Source organism: Alligator mississippiensis, chromosome 7 (assembly GCF_030867095.1).
Source record: "Alligator mississippiensis isolate rAllMis1 chromosome 7, rAllMis1, whole genome shotgun sequence".
NCBI lineage: Eukaryota > Metazoa > Chordata > Crocodylia > Alligatoridae > Alligator > Alligator mississippiensis.
In genome coordinates, this window is record NC_081830.1 from 29,782,596 (window position 1) to 29,801,624 (window position 19,029).

At 45.6% G+C, this 19,029-nt stretch overlaps 1 protein-coding gene across 7 annotated transcripts in view; it reads left to right on the forward strand.

Moving 5' to 3' along the window:
• The window catches only part of VPS8 (VPS8 subunit of CORVET complex), a 167,635-nt gene that overhangs the window by 83,339 nt on the left and 65,267 nt on the right, over positions 1 to 19,029 (forward strand). For 5 of the 7 annotated variants that reach the window (XM_059730747.1, XM_059730749.1, XM_059730748.1 and 2 more), the window contains 6 exons: positions 1,813 to 1,902; positions 2,787 to 2,924; positions 3,589 to 3,635; positions 17,242 to 17,383; positions 17,490 to 17,579; positions 18,002 to 18,044. In XM_059730747.1, coding sequence (XP_059586730.1) covers positions 1,813 to 1,902; positions 2,787 to 2,924; positions 3,589 to 3,635; positions 17,242 to 17,383; positions 17,490 to 17,579; positions 18,002 to 18,044 — 550 coding nt within the window. The remainder of the gene's footprint in view (positions 1 to 1,812; positions 1,903 to 2,786; positions 2,925 to 3,588; positions 3,636 to 17,241; positions 17,384 to 17,489; positions 17,580 to 18,001; positions 18,045 to 19,029) is intronic. The other 2 variants (XM_059730752.1, XM_006270452.4) reach the window with 1 other exon arrangement.

Here is a 19,029-nt window from a genome sequence, read left to right on the forward strand (position 1 = left end):
GGCTGTGATGTGGATGACTGCACGGTCCGGTGGGTGACGAATTGGCTAGAGGGTCGCACCCAGAGAGTCGTGGTAGATGGGTCAGTCTCGACCTGGAAGGGTGTGGGGTCCCGCAGGGTTCGGTCCTTGGACCGATACTCTTTAATGTCTTCATCAGCGACTTGGACGTGGGAGTGAAATGTACTCTGTCCAAGTTTGCAGATGACACAAAGCTATGGGGAGAAGTGGACACGCCGGAGGGCAGGGAACAGCTGCAGGCAGACCTGGATAGGTTGGACAAGTGGGCAGAAAACAACAGGATGCAGTTCAACAAGGAGAAATGCAAAGTGCTGCACCTAGGGAGGAAAAATGTCCAGCACACCTACAGCCTAGGGAATGACCTGCTGGGTGGCACGGAAGTGGAAAGGGATCTTGGAGTCCTAGTGGACTCCAAGATGAACATGAGCCGGCAGTGTGACGAAGCCATCAGAAAAGCCAATGGCACTTTTATCGTGCATCAGCAGATGCATGACGAATAGGTCCAGGGAGGTGATACTTCCCCTCTATAGGGCGTTGGTCAGACCGCAGTTGGAGTACTGCGTGCAATTCTGGGCGCCACACTTCAAGAAGGATGCGGATAACCTGGAGAGGGTACAGCGAAGGGCAACTCGTATGGTCAAGGGCCTGCAGACCAAGCCCTACGAGGAGAGACTAGAGAAACTGGACCTTTTCAGCCTCCGCAAGAGAAGGTTGAGAGGCGACCTTGTGGCTGCCTATAAGTTCATCACGGGGGCACAGAAGGGAATTGGTGAGTATTTATTCACCAAGGCGCCCCCGGGGGTTACAAGAAACAATGGCCACAAGCTAGTAGAGAGCAGATTTAGACTGGACATCAGGAAGAACTTCTTCACAGTTCGAGTGGCCAAGGTCTGGAACGGGCTCCCAAGGGAGGTGGTGCTCTCCCCTACCCTGGGGGTCTTCAAGAGGAGGTTAGACGAGTATCTAGCTGTGGTCATCTAGACCCAGCACTCTTTCCTGCCTATGCAGGGGGTCGGACTTGATGATCTATTGAGGTCCCTTCCGACCCTAACATCTATGAATCTATGAAAGCAGCAGAAACTCCCTTCTGCCCCCATACACCAAAGGGCTGTGGTGGCAGAGCTATGGCAGATGCAGTACTGAAATGTAGACCAGTTCATAGCATGTAATGAAATGTTGTGCATTAGAGCAGAATGAACGGATTTAATTCATAACGGCCATTTTTCTTTATCTGCTACCCTGTTATTTGTTGCATCATCTTGGCTAAAAAATTTTCTTTTTTTTTCCATTTTGAGGTGTCTTCAGTTACCGAGACGTTTACTTGTAGGTTACTAGTTTCAGTCCAGCTCGGGTCTGTGGTTATCAGACATCGATACCATTGAGTTGCCAATAAATGCCTTCTGAAATTAGGTTTTAGGTCTGAGTCCTCTCCCTGCAGTCTCAGCCCAAATGTAGGAGGTTGAAGAGGTACAGGAGGAGAAGCCTTCCTTCAATTCAGACCTTTGCCTCAGAGGTGTGAGGTCTCTTGCACACTTCCGTTGCCAGTTCTGTACCTCCTTCAGTCAGCCTTCAGAGGAGTCTGTCTGGCACCAAAACTATATCAACTTGTCACCTTTTTTAATTGTCACTTCAAAAGCATTCTTCTCCCAGTGGTGTTCATTGCTAAATTTCACATGCTGTCACGTGGAGGTGTAAATAATATTACAGTGTATGTGGATGCAGCATTAATGCATGATCCTATAGCCTGTGAAACTAAAGCTAATGGAGGTGGGGGTATGTTTTTTTTGTCCCTAGGAGCTGCTTTTGCTGAGCCCTAGCAAAGCTGCAGACCTGATCACCACGCACTTCAATGATCAGCTTGAAGGGATCATTAACAACCTTCAGGTAAAGATGCTCCAAAAGGTGTTGGGTTGAACTGTGTTGTGCTGTAATTGTATTATGTTTCTCTCTTGGGTTAGCCATATGTATAGGAATCTCCAGAACAGATCAGACGACAGGACCTTCTATTCCAGCGTCCTGTCAGGCAATGCCCAGAACCAGTGAGTTGCCTAAAGTGGGTTGCTCTGGAATAATTCGCACCTTTGGAAAATTTCTTTTTCCTCTTGTTGCAGGTTAGCACATGGCTTGACGTAGGCCGTCCAGATCCTTACTAATACAGTTCTTGATGTTCTCCTTCCATAAATACACAGCAAGAAGTCCCTGGCTCTGGTTCCTCCTAACACAGTCCTTGCAGAGACATGCTGGAGGGAGGAGGTAGGGGGTGGAGTTGTGGTTGTTCCTTGCCATGCACTCATTGAAACCTGCCAAGAAGCTTTAATTGACAGAAGGGGACATATGCATGTCCTTCTAACAACACTGTATAGACTCTCATTTCTTATCTATTCTGCAGCTGGCTGGGATACAAAACCTATTTTTGTTGTGGCTTTCTTCATTTTCTCCATTTTTGTTGTGATACCTACCAAAATTGTACATAATTTCACCATTCAATTGTCCTGGGTTGGTTGGTTTGTTTTATTTTTTGATAGATTGTTTGTTAGGTGGTTTCAGCAACTTCTTTTGTGCTTATCTTGGATTTGAGTTGCCCAAAGCTTTGTCCATTTTGGCTGATCCAGTAAATAACCTGGATTTAGGAAGCATTCCCCATTTTGGAACGCATTTGGTTGTTTGACTGGATATGAGGTCACCCAGGTGAATCCATCTCCTGTCATGTGGCCCTGTTCCACTAGCGCCCAAATCCCTTCCATAACTTCCCTGAATAACATCTGTAGGTGACATCTGCAGGGCAGCCACCAGGAGTCCTATTTATGCCTTTACATCCTTTTGGAAGCCTCCAGGGTAGATGGTGCACTTGGCTGAGTAGTCCTACAGTTCCTATTCATCCAGGGGACTTGGATGTCCACCGCCAGGTATGTGGGCACTACTTTGGAGTCACCCACAAGAGCGAATGTGGATGTGGACCATTTCACAAAAGAGAAAATAAAATTATATGCCAGTAACCAGAGTTCTTGTGAGATGCATTGGTCTCAATAAACATTTGAACTGCCCTCTATCCTCTGTCACAATAAAATATGGACCTCTGCAGCTGAGAGGAAGCAGGGGAGCAGGAAATGCATGTTGCCTCTCTATCCCCTGGGGGCAGGGATGAAAGACAGATGGGCAGTTTCCACAGGGACTGCTAAGGCAAAAAGCCTGTAATCAAAGCTCGTAAGCCTAAGATATGGCTGGAAGAGAGAATGTGTGTAGATAATGCATGTTAAAGAACTCCAGTTACTGGTAAGTTTGCATTTCTTTGCTTGACGGGGCAGCTCTGGGGTTTCTGAGGCAGGATGGCTTGTAGAGGTCACAACACCAGTTAGACAGCAGAGAGTGAGCACATGGTGGAGATGTTCTTTCAACAAGTGACACTGGTGAAAAATCTGTGGTCAGGAAGAAGCACAGACCAGTCTCTCCATGAGAACTGGTCCCATCAGAATGAATTGTAGTTCCTTCAGAAGCTATCATGTAAAAATTCCTCTGAACTACAACATAGTGTTTAAATATTAATCCTTGTTTGTTTTCCCCATTTTGTAGGACCAGTTCTTGCTTTTCCAGTTTTTGAGGAGTCTTCTTGACCCGAGGTGTGTAAGTAAATCGAACCATTCGTAAATCAAGAATAGCTCAAAGCGTTGGTTATGTTGATCTTAAACAATGTATAAGCCTACAGCCCTGAAGCCTGTGCTTGCCCAACCCTGCCTTTTCAGGGAATAAAGCAATGTCCCTTTTGGAACCTTCCACAGGTTGAAGGCCTGGGCCCCACAAGAGAATCCACATCCTGCTGGTGACATTTGGGCCAGAAAGGCTCGTGTATGGTTTCCTTAAAGAGATGGGCCAGCTGGGAATGAACTGTGGTTGAGTTGATGACTCTGTGATCCTTTTTTACCTGCTTTGGATTGCATACCTGAGTTGCTCTAAGGCAGCCTTTCTCAACCCATGGGTTGTGACCCAAAAGTGGGTCACAAGAATATATGAAAGGGTTGTGAACAAACTTTAAACATGGATTCTCCTTTTAAAGGAGTAAAATGCTGGAAACCACAGGTTTCTCCTTGCAGGCTGGTAGAGTTCTGGCCTACAAGGGGCTGCTTGGGGCTAGGGGGAGTGGGAGGAGGGCTTGGGGGGTGGCATAAACTATGCATCGGGGGGCAAGAGGGCACAGGTGACATGTCGGTGTAGTCTGGTGGGGGCACATGCCCCCTCATATTTGTGCACCTCTGCAGCCCAGCAGGCAGGACCCAGCGTGGGAGGGCAGAGCATGCCAGCGAGACTTGTTGCTGCCAGCATTGCTGGGGCTTCTGCACCAGCCGCATTGCCAGCAACATGAGAAGTGACGGTGGGGTTGGGAGAGAGCCATGCTGCCCTCTCCTCCTCCCACTGCCAGCTGCTCATCCTCCAGCCTGCCACCATGGCACAGCCATTGTGCCACTCCCCTCAGGCTGCAGTTGTACCCCAGAGGGGATGTGGGGTGGTGAGCAGAGTGGTGGTCTGAGGGGATTGGTGATGGTGGTAGTGGTGGCTGGGCCATGGCAGTGGGGTAGAGCCACGACTCAGTGTGCAAGCGGCTGGAGGAGGGACAAGATGAGGGCAGCGTGGCTCCCCTGACCGTTATGCCTAGCATGGTTTGTGGCACAGCTGGTGCAGGGGTCCCAGCAGTGGTGGCAGCAACAAGTCTCACCCCCCCACTCTGCCCCCCTGTGCTGGGTCCTGCACACAGGGCCGCAGAGGTGGCTCTTGCTCATGCCAGTCTGGCCAGGCTGCAGCTCCGTGCCCACTGTGGGCGTACAAATATGGGAGGTATGTGCCCCCCCCATGCTCCACCACCCCACCCCTTGCCTCACACACTGGGGGCTGAGGACTGGGGGTGGGGGGCAGTGGGTTGGGAATGAGGGGCACTGGTGCGGCCAGGGGGCTGTTTTCTATTTAAACTATTTACTGATTCGGGACTCAGCATTTACAAATGGGTCGTGGCACAAAAAAGGCTGAGAACCACAGCTCAAGCTACTGCACAAGGAGGGCTGTGAAATGATCTCCATCTGTCTGAGCTTCTGCACCTTATGTGTGAACACTGCCAGTTTGCCTATATTTTTATTTAGGGGCTCAGAACTGAGCACATAGTCCTTTTTGTGGTCACACCAAGAGCCCAATAGAAAAATGCTAATTTCTTCGCCTCTTGTTAAACTGCCTTTTTATTACAGCCCCAAAATGCTGCCATATTCCATTGCAGCTCCCTCTCTCTGATGAGGTTTGTCGTCTTTTTTCCCCCCAGCATTGCTGTTACCAGGTGTCTTCCTCCAATTGAATATTCATTTCAAGTGCTACACGTTTTTTTGGGTTTTTTTTCTTCTTTGCGAGACATTTATGTGGTACTCAAGATGCCTTCCAGCAAGTGCTAATGTAACTTATTTTCTTTTGGAGAGTGGAGCTCGAGAGCTCAACCATTTAATGATTCGTGCTTCACTGGAAGAAAAACAGGGATGAGGGAGGGGGAAGGAGGCATACATTTAAATTCCCAGCGTTGCCAGCATCCCTCTGGGGATAGCTAAGCATTCCCTGAGTAGTATCAAGTGTTATGTTATGAAAGGCAAATGGGAAGTTTGGGTTTTGTTAGGACGTTAATTGGATTTTTCAGAGTTAGTTCTTACTCCTACTTCTAAAGGTTTCAGCAAATGCTGCAGTCCTGGTCAGTGAGCCTGTCTGCATGCCCTCTGCATTTAGCTTGCAATTAGAATCATAGAAAATGAGGGTTAAAAGGGACGTCAGGAGGTCACATCTAGTCCAACTCCCTGCTCAAAGCAGGACCAGCCCCACCTATATTATTCCAGCCAAGGCTTTGTCTGGCCAGGTCTTAACCTCCCAAGGATGGAGTTTCCACAACCTCTCTAGGTAACCTGTTTCAGAGCTTCATCACCCTCCCAATTGATAAACTGTTCGAGCACTTGTGATGAACATAGTGGAAGGGGACTGACTCATGGGCACTGGTGCAGTCCACTGCATCTATTCTTAACCATTTATTCAAGGATTCCATAAAATTGCCACTTCAAACCCTAGCCCATAACTACAAGGCCTGTAATTACAGAAACATCATGCCAGCATGCCATAGGTAAACGCAGGGGGAGAGGATGCTACTGTCAGTGCCCTAGCCCCACAACAACAGAAGTAATTGGTTAATACCTGCTTAGACTAGGGATGGCCAACCTACGGGTGCCAAAGGTAGCATGGGTGGCCTGTGTGGGGCACGTGGTGGATCAGGAAGGGGACAGGCAGCACAGTGGCATATAAAGCAGGAAGCAGAAAACAAAGCAGCAAATTGGGCAGGGAGTACAGGGAAGGAAGCAGAGAGCAAAGCAGCCAAGGAGTACATGGCTGGGAAGAGAAAGCAGAGCAGGCAGGGGAAGGGGATTGGAGTGGCACTTGGGGAGAGTGCAGGGCTAATTTGTGGCACATCTGCCAAAAAGTTTGGCCCCTCACTGGCTTAGACAATCCTAGGAAAAGGACTGTGCCCCATGCCACAGAGGAAAACTGATATCCGCCATGCTTCATTCTGATCTGGCCTAAGGGAAATTCTTTCTTGATACCAAATTTGGTGATCTGTATGACTTCTGAGCTTTCTAAGAATGAATGGGAGCATGAGTGTGCCCAGCCAAAACCCTCAGCTCGAGCTGAATGCGTCACAGGAAGGTGGAAAGCCAGGCTCCCTTTCTTTCGTAAGACAAGGTCTCCATGACCTTGGGCAATGTAGGGACCCTTCTTTGTACCTCTTCCAGTTTAAATGTATCCTTTGAACATGCGTGCCCAGAACTTCAGGCAAATATTAAGTGCTTGTCTCTACTGAGTATGCCCCCCCCCCCCCCCCCCATACACCCTAAAATTTTATTAGTCTCTTTTATAGCTGTATCACATTGACAGCTCATGGGCTTCTTACAGCTGACCAGTGCACTCAGGTACTTACCTTCCTCAGTTCTCTCTAATGCACATGCCCATGACTTATAGCCAGAGCCCTTGTTGGTTCCTCAGTACATGGCTTAGTATTAAACTACCTAGAGAGGTTACTTAAAAGAGGTGGTGTGTGTTTGCAGTAGAAACAATGGAATGCAGTGGAGGTGGTGGACTCTCCATCCTTGGAGGTTTTTAAGGCCTGGCTGGACAAAGCCCTGGCTGGAATGACCTAGTTGGGGCTGGTCCTGCTTTGAGCAACGGGTTGGACTAGATGTGACCTCCGGAGGTCCCTTCCAACCCTCACTGTCTATGATTTTATATAGGAATTCTTTGCAGGACTTTTCTTGTTTGAATCCTATTGCTAGGAAGCCAGTTGTCAAATAAGTGCTGCTGCAGCTTAGTTTTGTGTGTGGCTGCACTGTTTACCTTACTGTATCGCTACCAAAGCATTGTGACAAACGAAACGGTGAGGCAAGACATCAGCTTGGGTGTTAATTTTTTTCTCCTCCCCAGGAAGAGGCTTCATAAATCTCCAGGTAACAAACTGATTCAACTCTGCCCTGAAATAATTAGGAAGTGACTGCTTCCCCTGTCGTCTGTCATATGGAAACTTACTACACCCTCTGCTCAGTTCATCACCAGGAAAGCCCTTGTAGTAGCAGAACTATCCGTTTTGTAAATCTGACCTAACAAAATATCTCCCCTTTGTGTGCAGGGCTGACATTCAGCAAGCTACATCAGGCCACACAGCTTGTTCTCTCTCTCCATCTGCCCTTCAGCAAGGTTCACGTGATTGTTAATATGTGTAGCCATGTTGCAAAGCTCATTAATTCTTCCTGGGCTGTAGCAGGATGCTCAGGCATCCTGAATCATAACAGTAAATAAAAAAAAAAAAAATTCTCTGTCTGGATTGCACATATCAACATGATCACAAAGCAAAAGCTAGGCAGGACCCTAGATGGATTGCAATCTAAAGGACTCTACTAAATGTATGGTTGTAGAGCAAAGGATGAGACCCGAATTGCTGGGATTCCGCTTTGCTGAAATCATTCCCTGACTCATGTTATTCTTGAAATTTTCTGAAGAGATCTTAGATTTTTTGGAGTTACAATAGTTCCATAATTCATAATGCTTAAACTTGCACCAGCTGTATTTTGTTGCCAGTATAATGGTATGTGTAACAAGGCGTACTTCAGCATACTGTTTCCACTTCAAAAGTAGTGGAACTCCTCCATACTCGTCTATTTATTTATAGTATTATAAAAAACTATTTTGTATTTATTACTGAAGGCCTAATCTCACTTGTATCTTGTGGCAACTGAACATTTGTGAATATCCACAGTAAATACATGAGGAAAAAAAATGCATAATTCTAAAAATGTTCAAACTTTACATGTCAGAATGAAGCACTATGATTCAGGTCCTTCTAGAAACATCAGTCTCTCTCCAGTCAGTCTGAATGTTTATATCCTCTTCCAGCATGAGGTGTTTTTTTTTGTTTGTTTGGTTTTTTTATTAAAATGGAGGAAGAAATGAGTTTAATGTCCCAAATACAAATGATTTCCTGACAGCCAAGGGGGCCAGGTTCATCCCTTTGGTGTAACAACACTAAAGTGAGTAGAGCTACATCAGAGATTAATTTGGCCCATTTAATTTAGCTAGAGGTTTATTTTAAAGTAGGTACGGGGGGAGGAGGTTAATAGAAATTGCCTTGGGGGAAATTAAAACCAAATGTCCTTGTGTCCATGACTGATAAGCAGTGATAGAAAGTAGAGAGTAAACGGTATTGCTACAGTTCACTTATCAAAGCCTTTTTTACATTTTCATTTCCTGATCATTTCCAGGGAGAGATGGAATTTCCATTGCAAACACCCACAGCAAAATTCATCCGTTTCTGTTGTGCATCTCGGTAAGGTGCTGCCAGTACCTACCGAAATGCTGAGAGCTGCAAGCATTTAATATCTGTATTCAGGACAATCTGCATTTCTGGCTGTGTTAATACTGGCTTGACAATCTTGCCAAGTTAATCAGCTCACTACAACGTGGTGTGGGCAGAGAGGCTCTTTGGCACAGAGGTGTTGGGGGAAGGTTGCTGGTAACACCCCTTCCTTTTGGAGAGGCCAGGGCTAGGGCAAACGTGGAGGTAGAAGGGACCTGGGTGAACCCTTTTCCCCCTGTATATGTAATTGTCCAGCATGTTCCTTTTTGGTAAAGCCTTATGTACTTATGATCCTGCTCATCTCTTTATCTTCCCACTGTGGTGCACTCATCTCTTGTAAAACTGCTGCCTTCTGTGCTCCCTGTCTCCATCCTGAACTCGCCTCTTTTGGCTGATGCATCATTTCTTGGTGAAGAAAGGCAGGGGGGACCTTTTTAATGACGTGTCCAAATTTTGATTGATCACTGTACTAGCAAGCCTCAGGAGCTGTCACTCAGTTGCAGCCTATAGCAAACTGCAGCACTCCTTCCTAATCCTTCTTCTGCCAAAGTGCTAAGGAAAGAAGTCAGGCCTCTCTCAAGACTGGGAGTCCTAACAAGTGCTGGTGTCATTTCCAGGCTAGGTGTGTGTTCCCATTTATCTTATGTGAAATGCCCTGTGCTCATTAAGAGGCCTTGTCTTTTAGGACTCATGTTTTCACATCTCTGAGAAAAAGCAATGGTTTAATCTGGGATGAAACTTTCTTATAGAAAGCCTTTTCTTTTGGCCTGGGGAAGGGATGGAGGTATTGTGTTACCTGGATGACTGGCTTGAGCAAGCACTTGATCAGGGTGTGATTCATACCTTCAACATAGCATCCTCCCTCTTGAGCTCTGGGGTGGACAGTGAACGTGGGAAGCTGGTTCTGGATGCTACTCGAGAAATGCATTTCTCTGAATTCTGGAAGGGCCTTTGTTTGCCTGCTTTCAGGAAGAGCTTTTTTGGGCACCCTTTTAAATGTAAAGCCTGAATAAGCCATTCGTACACATTGTACCTGTGGCTGTATCCATGTCTGGGGCACTGAAAGGTTTCATGGGGGTTTTGCATTAGAGTTAGGCCAAGGCCATTTGTAAGCAAGCAATTCACATTGTAGACGCTTGTCAGGTTTCCTTCCTTGGAGTATCGAGGCTCTCAGTTGGGGTGCCCCCTTCCAGATAATCTTTATGGGTAAATCCTGTTAGCCCCAATGGTTAGCAGATGTCGAAGGAGGTCAGATAGCATGTTGAGTCTGTGTTCTGTAAGGTTTGCCCTATCCACAGTCTTCCCCCTTGCAAGATGAAAACACAGACATGAGAGACAAGCCAATGAACTGTGGACTTAGAAGGTGGCAGCGTAGAGATGGATGTGCATCTGCATGACAGCACTGTAATATGGGGACAGCTTATGGAGAGGAATTGAAAGAGGAGCTTCCTTGGAAAAGAAGCCTCTATAAATCTATTTGTCTTGTAGAATTAAATCTACAAAACTTGTGGGCAGATTTCCAAGGTCCAGATAGTCTCTCACATCCTTCATGCTTATGTGGGTTTATTTCATCCTAACATTTTTCATTATATATGAGAGTCTAAAAAGCTTACACTTTTAAAGAAGTGTGCAATAAAATAAGATAGAAAGAAGAGGACCTGATGTTAATGTAGTTATGGCTTTACTAGTTCTTCAAACAAATATGGAGGTATCCGAAATGAAGCATTTGGAGATGTTATCAGACTTTGTTACAACAGTTAATATTGCCAAACCATTTCAGCAAACTTCTTTTCATCTTCTGAAAATTCTGGGCTGATGTGAAGAGCTCTTACATTTTTGACAAATAGAAGAGATAATTTATACATTTTTTTTCAGGCCAGAAGGAAACATTCTGTACATCTTGTGTGACCTCCCGAGTAGCATAGGCCAGAGAACGTCGCCCACTGATTGCCACAGCAAAGAAAATTATTCTCTTTTGTTATACAAGTGAACATTTCTGGTAGAAAAATGAGGTGTTTCATATTGTGGATACATATTTTAACTCTTTAAATAGGTGAATATGAGCATCAAATTAGAGGCCAAGTTTGGTAGTTATTTGGACTTGAACTAGAAGGAAATATGGAAAGCTGCTGTTTCTGCTCCCAGCCAGCCGCTTGGGTACTTCTCCAAGGTCACTTGAGATTGGGAGTTGCTGGTGATTCCCCTTCTGGGATCTGTTTCTTTGACTAATGAGAGGTGGTACAGGGCTATCTCCTGCTGCTTTTAGGTGGGACTTCTGCTGCCTCCTGCATCTAAGAAACAAGCAAGTGTGGTTGGGAGGGAAGCTGTGTTGCATGCCAGCACAAGCAGCTGTGCACAGCAAGGCTTTCCACTCATTTAGAAGCAGGGTGCATTCAAGAATTCACTCAGGAGAGAGAAGGGTGGCCTTTTTCAGGATGTAAGAGGCTATGCTTAAGTGAGGGTTGAGGTGTGTGGGACAAAAACAGTCTTCTTACAGGCTAAGAGGTGATTTGCTTTTGAAGGACATTTTCTTAATGACCTTTCCCTGGGCTGTCAGCAGTACCATAGCACTGGTTCTTCAGAAGAAGTAGGATGATGTTTCCGTGGGTGGCTGCAGATCTTAGACTCAAAGCCCCCATCCCTTCCCCAGCCTTGGGCTTCTGTCCAGCTCTCAAGTGTGGTGCTTGGTGACTCTTGTCTGTAGTTAGTATTTCTGTTAGCCCAGTTTCACATGCATGCCTTTTTTTTAACCAAGTTGATGTTGTCTGCTTCTGCTGGTACCTTGTGACATGCCAGCGTTCTGTTTTATAATGGTTTCTCCGTATTTGTAACATAAGAGCGAAAGCTTCAAGAGGGCAATTATGCTGCCTCACCATGGTCAAATAAGGCTAATCCCAGCTTCGTCCTGCAGGAGTCAGTCGTAATGCCAGAGGAGTTTCCAGATGCTAGGTTGTGCATGTGAGCCCAGATCTCTGCACTGTTTTACCTCACTCGCTTAAACTCGCCTTCAGGAAGAAGCTGTGTCCTCATTGTCCTTGCTTTCTTTTTTGTGAAGATATAGGGAGGAAGGCATGATAAAAACACGTGCTATTAGCCAGCAGTTGGAAGACAGCAATACAAAAAGAAAAGTAGATCAAAATACCAGGTGGCTTAAATTTAAAAAAGAAAAAAAGAAAAACAGTGCAGCCAGGAGGAAACAGCCTCTATTTTGAGTAAAAGTAACTTTAAAGGAACTGAAAGGACAACAGATGCCATCCCAGCTCTGCAAAGCCACCACACATGTAATTGCCAGTTGAAGGGAATTCTAATGCAAGGCAAAGCCTCCACATCACAGCTCTGAACTGCCAAAGCCTTTCACCATCAGAGCCTGTGACGTACCCGGTCAGCAAAGTACAACTTGTGGAGCAGCACACTAACAGTAATGCCAGCTCTCATTAAAGAATCACAAGACTCCTGATTTCCAAGTCAAATTAACTTAAAAAGATGAGAAATAAGGGAAGGAGAGAAACCCGAATCATTGCTCTCCTCAGTTGGCATGGTTGGAATGAAAAGACTCAAGAAAGACTGATCAAATCTTGGGGATTGTTTCTTCTGATGCAAGTAGAGAGTGCCAAACTGGTAAGTCTGTGGAGGGGAAGGAGTGGAGGGGCAGATCGAGAACCCCACAGTGAGGGATGGAGTGGGGTAGGGACTGGGGTGAATGGGGTCCTAGGGCCGGGGCGAGTCATGCAACAGAGCTGTGGGCAGCTGTCTGTGTGCGTGCGTGTGTGCCTGCCTGCCCCTCAACTCCCAAGCCACAGCTCCCTCCAGCCCTGCTGCTGCCCCTCACTCCTAACCCGCATTACCCTGCATCCTGCGAGGGTGTGCAGGGACCTCCCATCCCTGGGCTCCAAACCCCACACACACACCCAAAGCCCCCCAGACCTTCACAAATAACGCCTCCCCCCCCCCTTTCAAAAATAGCATCTCATAATTTACATTCCTAATCTCAGTGGCGACGTGTAGGGGGTGCACATACACCCCCTGAGAGTGCTGGTGCACCCCCTGTCAGGCCATGCTCCCTGCTTCTTTACTGTCTGAGCCCCCAAGGTCTGGAACAGCCTGCCACCGGAGGTGGTTCAAGCGCCTACATTGAACACCTTCAGGAGCAAACTGGATGCTTATCTTGCTGGGATCCTATGACCCTAGCTGACTTCCTGCCCTTTGGGCAGGGGGCTGGACTCGATGATCTTCCGAGGTCCCTTCCAGCCCTAATGTCTATGAAATCTATGAATTTATTTATAATAAATATAATACAATATATTTATATTGTAAATAGCAATCATATTGATTTGGAAGGACTTCTTTGAGGTGACTTTGCTGGACTTTTTGAAGGGCTCTTGGCTGGAGTCTTTTCAGGAGTCTTGGCTGCAGGTTTTTCTGGAGTCTTGTCTGCTTTCTTAAAGAAAGTGGCCATGGAAGTTTGGACAGATGTTCTTCAGGGAGATGGGCGATGCAGCGAACTTGTTCACTGGGTTGGTGTTGCATCGGATCACGCGATGTAAGTTGAAACTGATGACATAAAATTGAAACGGTGTCAGTTTATAAACGTTGTAAGTGCAAAATGTTGTAACTCAAAATGTTGTAAGTCGAGGACTGCCTGTATATGTTCTGGGTTCTGAACCATATTACGCAGTGTTAGGCCCTGAATTAGCTGTTACGACTCGGGAAAGACCTTGGAGTCACTGTAGATAGTTCTCTAAAAACATCAGCTTAATATGCAGCAGCCACCATAAAAGCCAATAATATGTTGAGCATTTGTAAGAATGGAATTGAAAACAAAATGGAGTACATCATCATGCCTTTATACAAATCCATGGTGCACCCACATCTTAAATGCTGTGTGCAGTTCTGGTCCCCACATCTCAAAAAAGATGTAGTAGAATTAGAAAAGGGACAGAGAAGGGCAATCAATGATCAGGAGCCTGCAGCAGTTGCCATACCAGAAGAGACTCAAAAAGGCTAGAACTCTTCTGGTTGGAAAGGAGAAGGCTGAGGAAGGATACGATAGAGGTCTGTAAAAGCATGAAGGGTGTGGACCAAATCACAGAAAATGAGGATTGGAAGGGACCTCAGGAGGTCACATTTAGTCCAACACCCTCCTCAAAGTAGGACCATACCTAACTAGATCATCCCACCCAAGGCTTTGTCTCCCTGGGTCTTCAAAACCTCCAAGGATGGAGAGGCCACAACCTCTCTGAGTAGCCTGTTCTAGTGCTTTACTACTATCCTAGTCAGAGAGGTTTTCCTAGTATCTAACCTAAACTTTCCTTGCTGCAACTTGAGACCATTGCTCCTTGTTCTGTCATCTGCTACCATTGAGAACAATCCAGCTCCATCCTCTTTGGAAACACCCTGCAGGTAGTTGAAGGCTGCTGTTAAATCCCCCCTCAGTCTTCTCTTCTGCAAATGAAAGAGACCCAGTTCTCTCAGCTTCTCCTCACAAGTCCTGTGACCCAGCCCCTAGCCATTTTTGTTGCCTTCTGCTGAACTCTCTCCAACTTGTCCACATCCTTTCTGTGTTGGTGGCCCAAAACTGAACACAATACTCCAGATGTGACCTCACCAGTGCTGAACAAATAGGTTCAGTAAGGCTGTCTGTACAAGAGTGGGGAGATTGCTCTTTACAGCACATCAGAGCAGACTCAGTTAATTGAATCTGCTGGAGCATGGTAATTACCGCACTTCAGCAGTCTTCTGCATCTCGTGTATCAGCCTCACCATGCTTAAAAATGGTGATGGAGGTGCTTGAACTAAAGCTTGTTGATTGAGCTTTAGTTCAGGTGCTCTGCTGCCAGTTTTAAGTGCAGGGGTGCTGCTAAATGAGATGTTGCAGTACTTTAATTAAAGCGGCACTTGGGAGCTGCTGTAATTAAAGCACTGGCCTCCCATCCCCAGCCTCAGAGCACGTTTAGAAGTGACCCTAGTCCCAGAACACTAGAACTAGGGGGGCACTTGCTGAAATTAGTAGGTAACAAGTTTAAAACTAACAAGAGAGTTGTTTTTATGCAACGTGTAGTTAACTTGAATTCATTGCCACAGGAGGTAGTGGAGGCAGATAACATAGGTTCAGATAGGAACTGAATAAATTCATCCATGATTGATAGATCCATTAATGGCTATTGAACAGAATAGTTGGGCATGTTTCCTCTGGTATCTCCAGCACATCTAACACATCTCTTCTATCTAATAAATGGTAGATCTCGGGGAGGGTATTGAGAAGGGGATAGATCCTCTAGAGATAACTGGTTCACCCGTCTCTTTGTACACTGTCCATTTCTGCTGCTGTCAGAGACAGTTATCCCACCTATGCTGGGATAGGTGAATCATTGGTCTGACCCAGTAAGACACTTCTTATGTTCTTATGATAGAGCTGGTGTATTGTTACCTTATGCATATACATCACAGAATGTGGCTCATCTCATCCAGTGTACCAGCTGCCCTTGTGGAAACTATGTGGGTGAAACAGAACAGGAACTATACACCAGAATAAATGCTCACAGAAGAAAATATAAAGAACAGATGCACAAACACTAATAGCACTTTTACAGAACAACCGCTTCTGACCTCACCGTCTTTGCATTTTGAAGGGAATTTATAAAACACGCTTGGGAGACGGGCCTGGGAACAGAAGTTCATAACTCTGTTGAACAGTATAAAAACATTTTTAAAAATCTGGACTTAATGTAGACAGTGGCTTTATGGCTCAGTACAACCTAACAACTACTGCCAATAATCCCCCTGCATTTCATACATAATAACTACCTCCTTCCTGAATGGTCTCACTCTGCCATTAACCAGATTGTCTGTTCTCGTGTACTTCTTTTGTCTTGTAATGGATCCTGATAACACCTCTTTACCCTAGCTCACAGTTTTCCTCCATCTCTCAAAACAGACTGTTTTGCATTTACACAGAGCCTTTTCTCATATGTAGCTCAGCCTGTCTTCAGTTCTCTCTCGGATCAGAAGAAGGACCTTTGGTACCTGAAAACTTGTCCAGCAGCTCTTCCAACTATGTAGTCGGTTCAATAAAAGATACTACCAAAATAATCTTTTTCCATTGAGGGGTGAAGTGTGGGAATATAAAATGAAAAAAAAAAAAAAGGCAGGAAACTGTCCTGGAACAGGATGTACAGTTGAGTAAGGAAATACTGAGACCATGGTCTCTCCAGACCCTAGGCCTGTCTTCCGTCTGCAGTGCTTGTTGGGGTCTTTATATCTTGCATCGGTTGAGACCAGCTCCTCAGGTGTTGGGTCAGTCCTTCTCAGGGCCCAGGACAAGCAGGCAACACAGCTGTTTCCTCTAATCAGGGACATTTGAGTAAATTCAAGAAGTTTTCTTTTCTTTAATTTTTTTACCTTTTTGTAACGTGGTGGTTTTTCTGACAGTAACTAGAGTGGAGCGGTAATTGTCAGGTGGCAACGGCTCTGTGCCTGCATGATACAGTGCATGATCATCCTAGAGACTATCACCACTGACTTGGCTCTTCCCCATCCTTCCAGCTTCTTTCTGATAACTGACTGACTTGCTCATGCCTCTTTTCCCTTCTGCTGGCCTAAGTACATGGTGTACTCTATACATGTACATGCTTTCAGTGTGAGGGGCATCTGGAATTATCTTGTCTCTCCTGTGTGAGAGCCCTTACCCCACCTTCACCCTCTTATGTCTGAGTACCTTCTTTTTGAAGCAAGGTGATTGGCAATTTCCAAGGGGAAACCAAAGCTTGATTGTCTTTATTTTATGGCCGCTGTGGTATGTGCTTCTCGAAACAGGTCTAGGACATGCCAGGTGTGCTTGGAACAGAAAGTGGTGAGCTTTTAGGGTTGGGGGTAGGAATTCATTCCACCATCTGAGGCCATCTTCTGAGGAGCTTTGATGTTCTGTCGTAATGACTTTGCCCTTGGGATGAACCGTTCTCTTGGACCTGTGCAGGGGAGAAATCAAACATGGTCTGTCTTCAACCTTGTGCTTCAGGCAAACTTTTAGTTGTCCCAAGGCTGTTGAATACCTTGAAGAGGACAGATTTTGACCTTGAAGCCAGCATGGAGAGCAGATGATTGTTCATCTATAAGTTGATCTTGGCTGGGTGCTGCTGGTATAGTATGCATTGAAGGACAGAAATAAGGTTGTCAACATGCAATTTTTGTTCCACCTCTAGCTCTGATGGTGTAGCCTGTACTGTCTCCCGTGTGTAGCCTTCTTATTCTGCTGCTCATGTGCACTCGCCAAAGAATACAGTGTAGTAATGAAGTCCCCCATGCCTTTTGTGTTCCAGGGAAGGAATCAATCAGGATCTGATCCACGTATCTCCCTGCATCACTGAGCAGTTCATTGAGTTGCTGTGTCACTACAGTCCTGACCAGGTTTTAGAGATGCTACAAGTCCTGGAGTTCTACAGACTGGAGGAAACCATTCAGGTGAGGTGGAGGCACTGTGGGGGCTCATCCCATTTCATCACTTCTAAAAGAAGGAAAAAAGCCAGAAGATTTCTTAAGGTAGAGTTTGTGGTTTTTTTGTACCTAGACCACTCAGAAACACCAACTCCATGAAGCTTCCTCATACCTCTTGGAAAAGAAAGGAGATGTCCATGGTGCCTTCTTGGTAATGCTTGAGGTACAGTAACCCAAGGCCCTGAATTCCACAGTTTGACATTTCTGCCAGGACAACTGGTTATGCTGTGTGCACTTGGTGTACCTGGCCCTTGGAAGGGCCACTGCCCCACCTCCCCCAGCCAGACTCCAAAGCCAGGAAGCATTTGGAGGGTGCTCCTTGCTGCTGCTTTCCAGTACGCCAGAGATGGATCTCAAGAGTGGCACTGGGGGTGGAGGAAAGGCTCCCTCGGAGCAGTTCCATCACCATGTTTCTGGGTTTGGCACATGGTTGTTTCACCAAAGCAAAAATCTGTGCACTGCTACAGTCTCTCCATCAGGCAGGGAAATGGGGTTGAAGGGGAAAGACCTCTGTGTATAAATGTGTTCCCATTGATACCCTGCGAGCTTTCCTGCTCTAAGAAGCTCTGTTTTGATTTGTTTTAGCAACTGCAAAGCAAGCTGCTGGTGCTTACACAGGAAGATGAAAGTAAGTCTTTGTTTTGTGTGTGTTGATTTCTTCTTTTTTTTCCCAGTGAATTCTTTTCCCCGCATTTTTCCCCTTTGAAAGAATGTTCTGTGAAACAAAGCCATAGATGTTGAAATGTGTGTATTTGTACATTGCTCATTACAGTGGGATTTCCTCATAATAGTGAGAATGCCCAGGTGGTTCAGTAATACCCTTTATTATGTATTTGTAACATTAATGGTAATGATTCTAATGGACTTTTCATCACCCAGCTCTTCTCAGATGTCACCTTGAAAGAGAATTGCAGGGGATTGCCAAAGTTCAGTTTACTGCTCTTTACTTTCTGGCAGTCATGATAGCGTTGCAGTGACATATCAGAAATGTATCCCGTGATTGTAATACAGAAGCTTTATGAAAAATGAGAAACATCTGCCAGTAGTGGCAGAACAAAGGACAAAGGAATCCTCCATGTCTTGATGTGGGTCTTCCATCATACAAATTGTGGATTTTCTTGGTTGAGATATAACACATGGCCTTCTTGCATAGTTATAATCCTGGAGGCACAGTCTGCCAGGAAATCCCTCAGCCCTTTGCAAGGCTGAATGTGACAAAATGGCTTGTGGGAATTCTAAGTTAAGATTGAACGGAACCAACTAGCCATGTCGCAGCTTGAGTGTCTTGATGTATGTATTCATACTTTCTCATCATTAGGGGTAGTGAGATGAAACTAGCTGGGGCATTCAGTATTGTGAACATACTTAACTTTTAGTTTTTAAATGGTTTTATGCAATGCATAATTAACAGCTCATTTGCCACAATATATAATTGAAGCTAAGAGCTTATTGGAATTTTAAAAACTTAAAGGAAAAAAAACAGTTATATATGGATGACTGTATCCATGACTATGCTAGATATAACAAATGTTACAAGAGTTATAAACCCTACTGGTTCAGGAACAAACCAGCAATTAACTTGCAAGGGTTTAGGAGCAGGCTAGAGGTCTGAT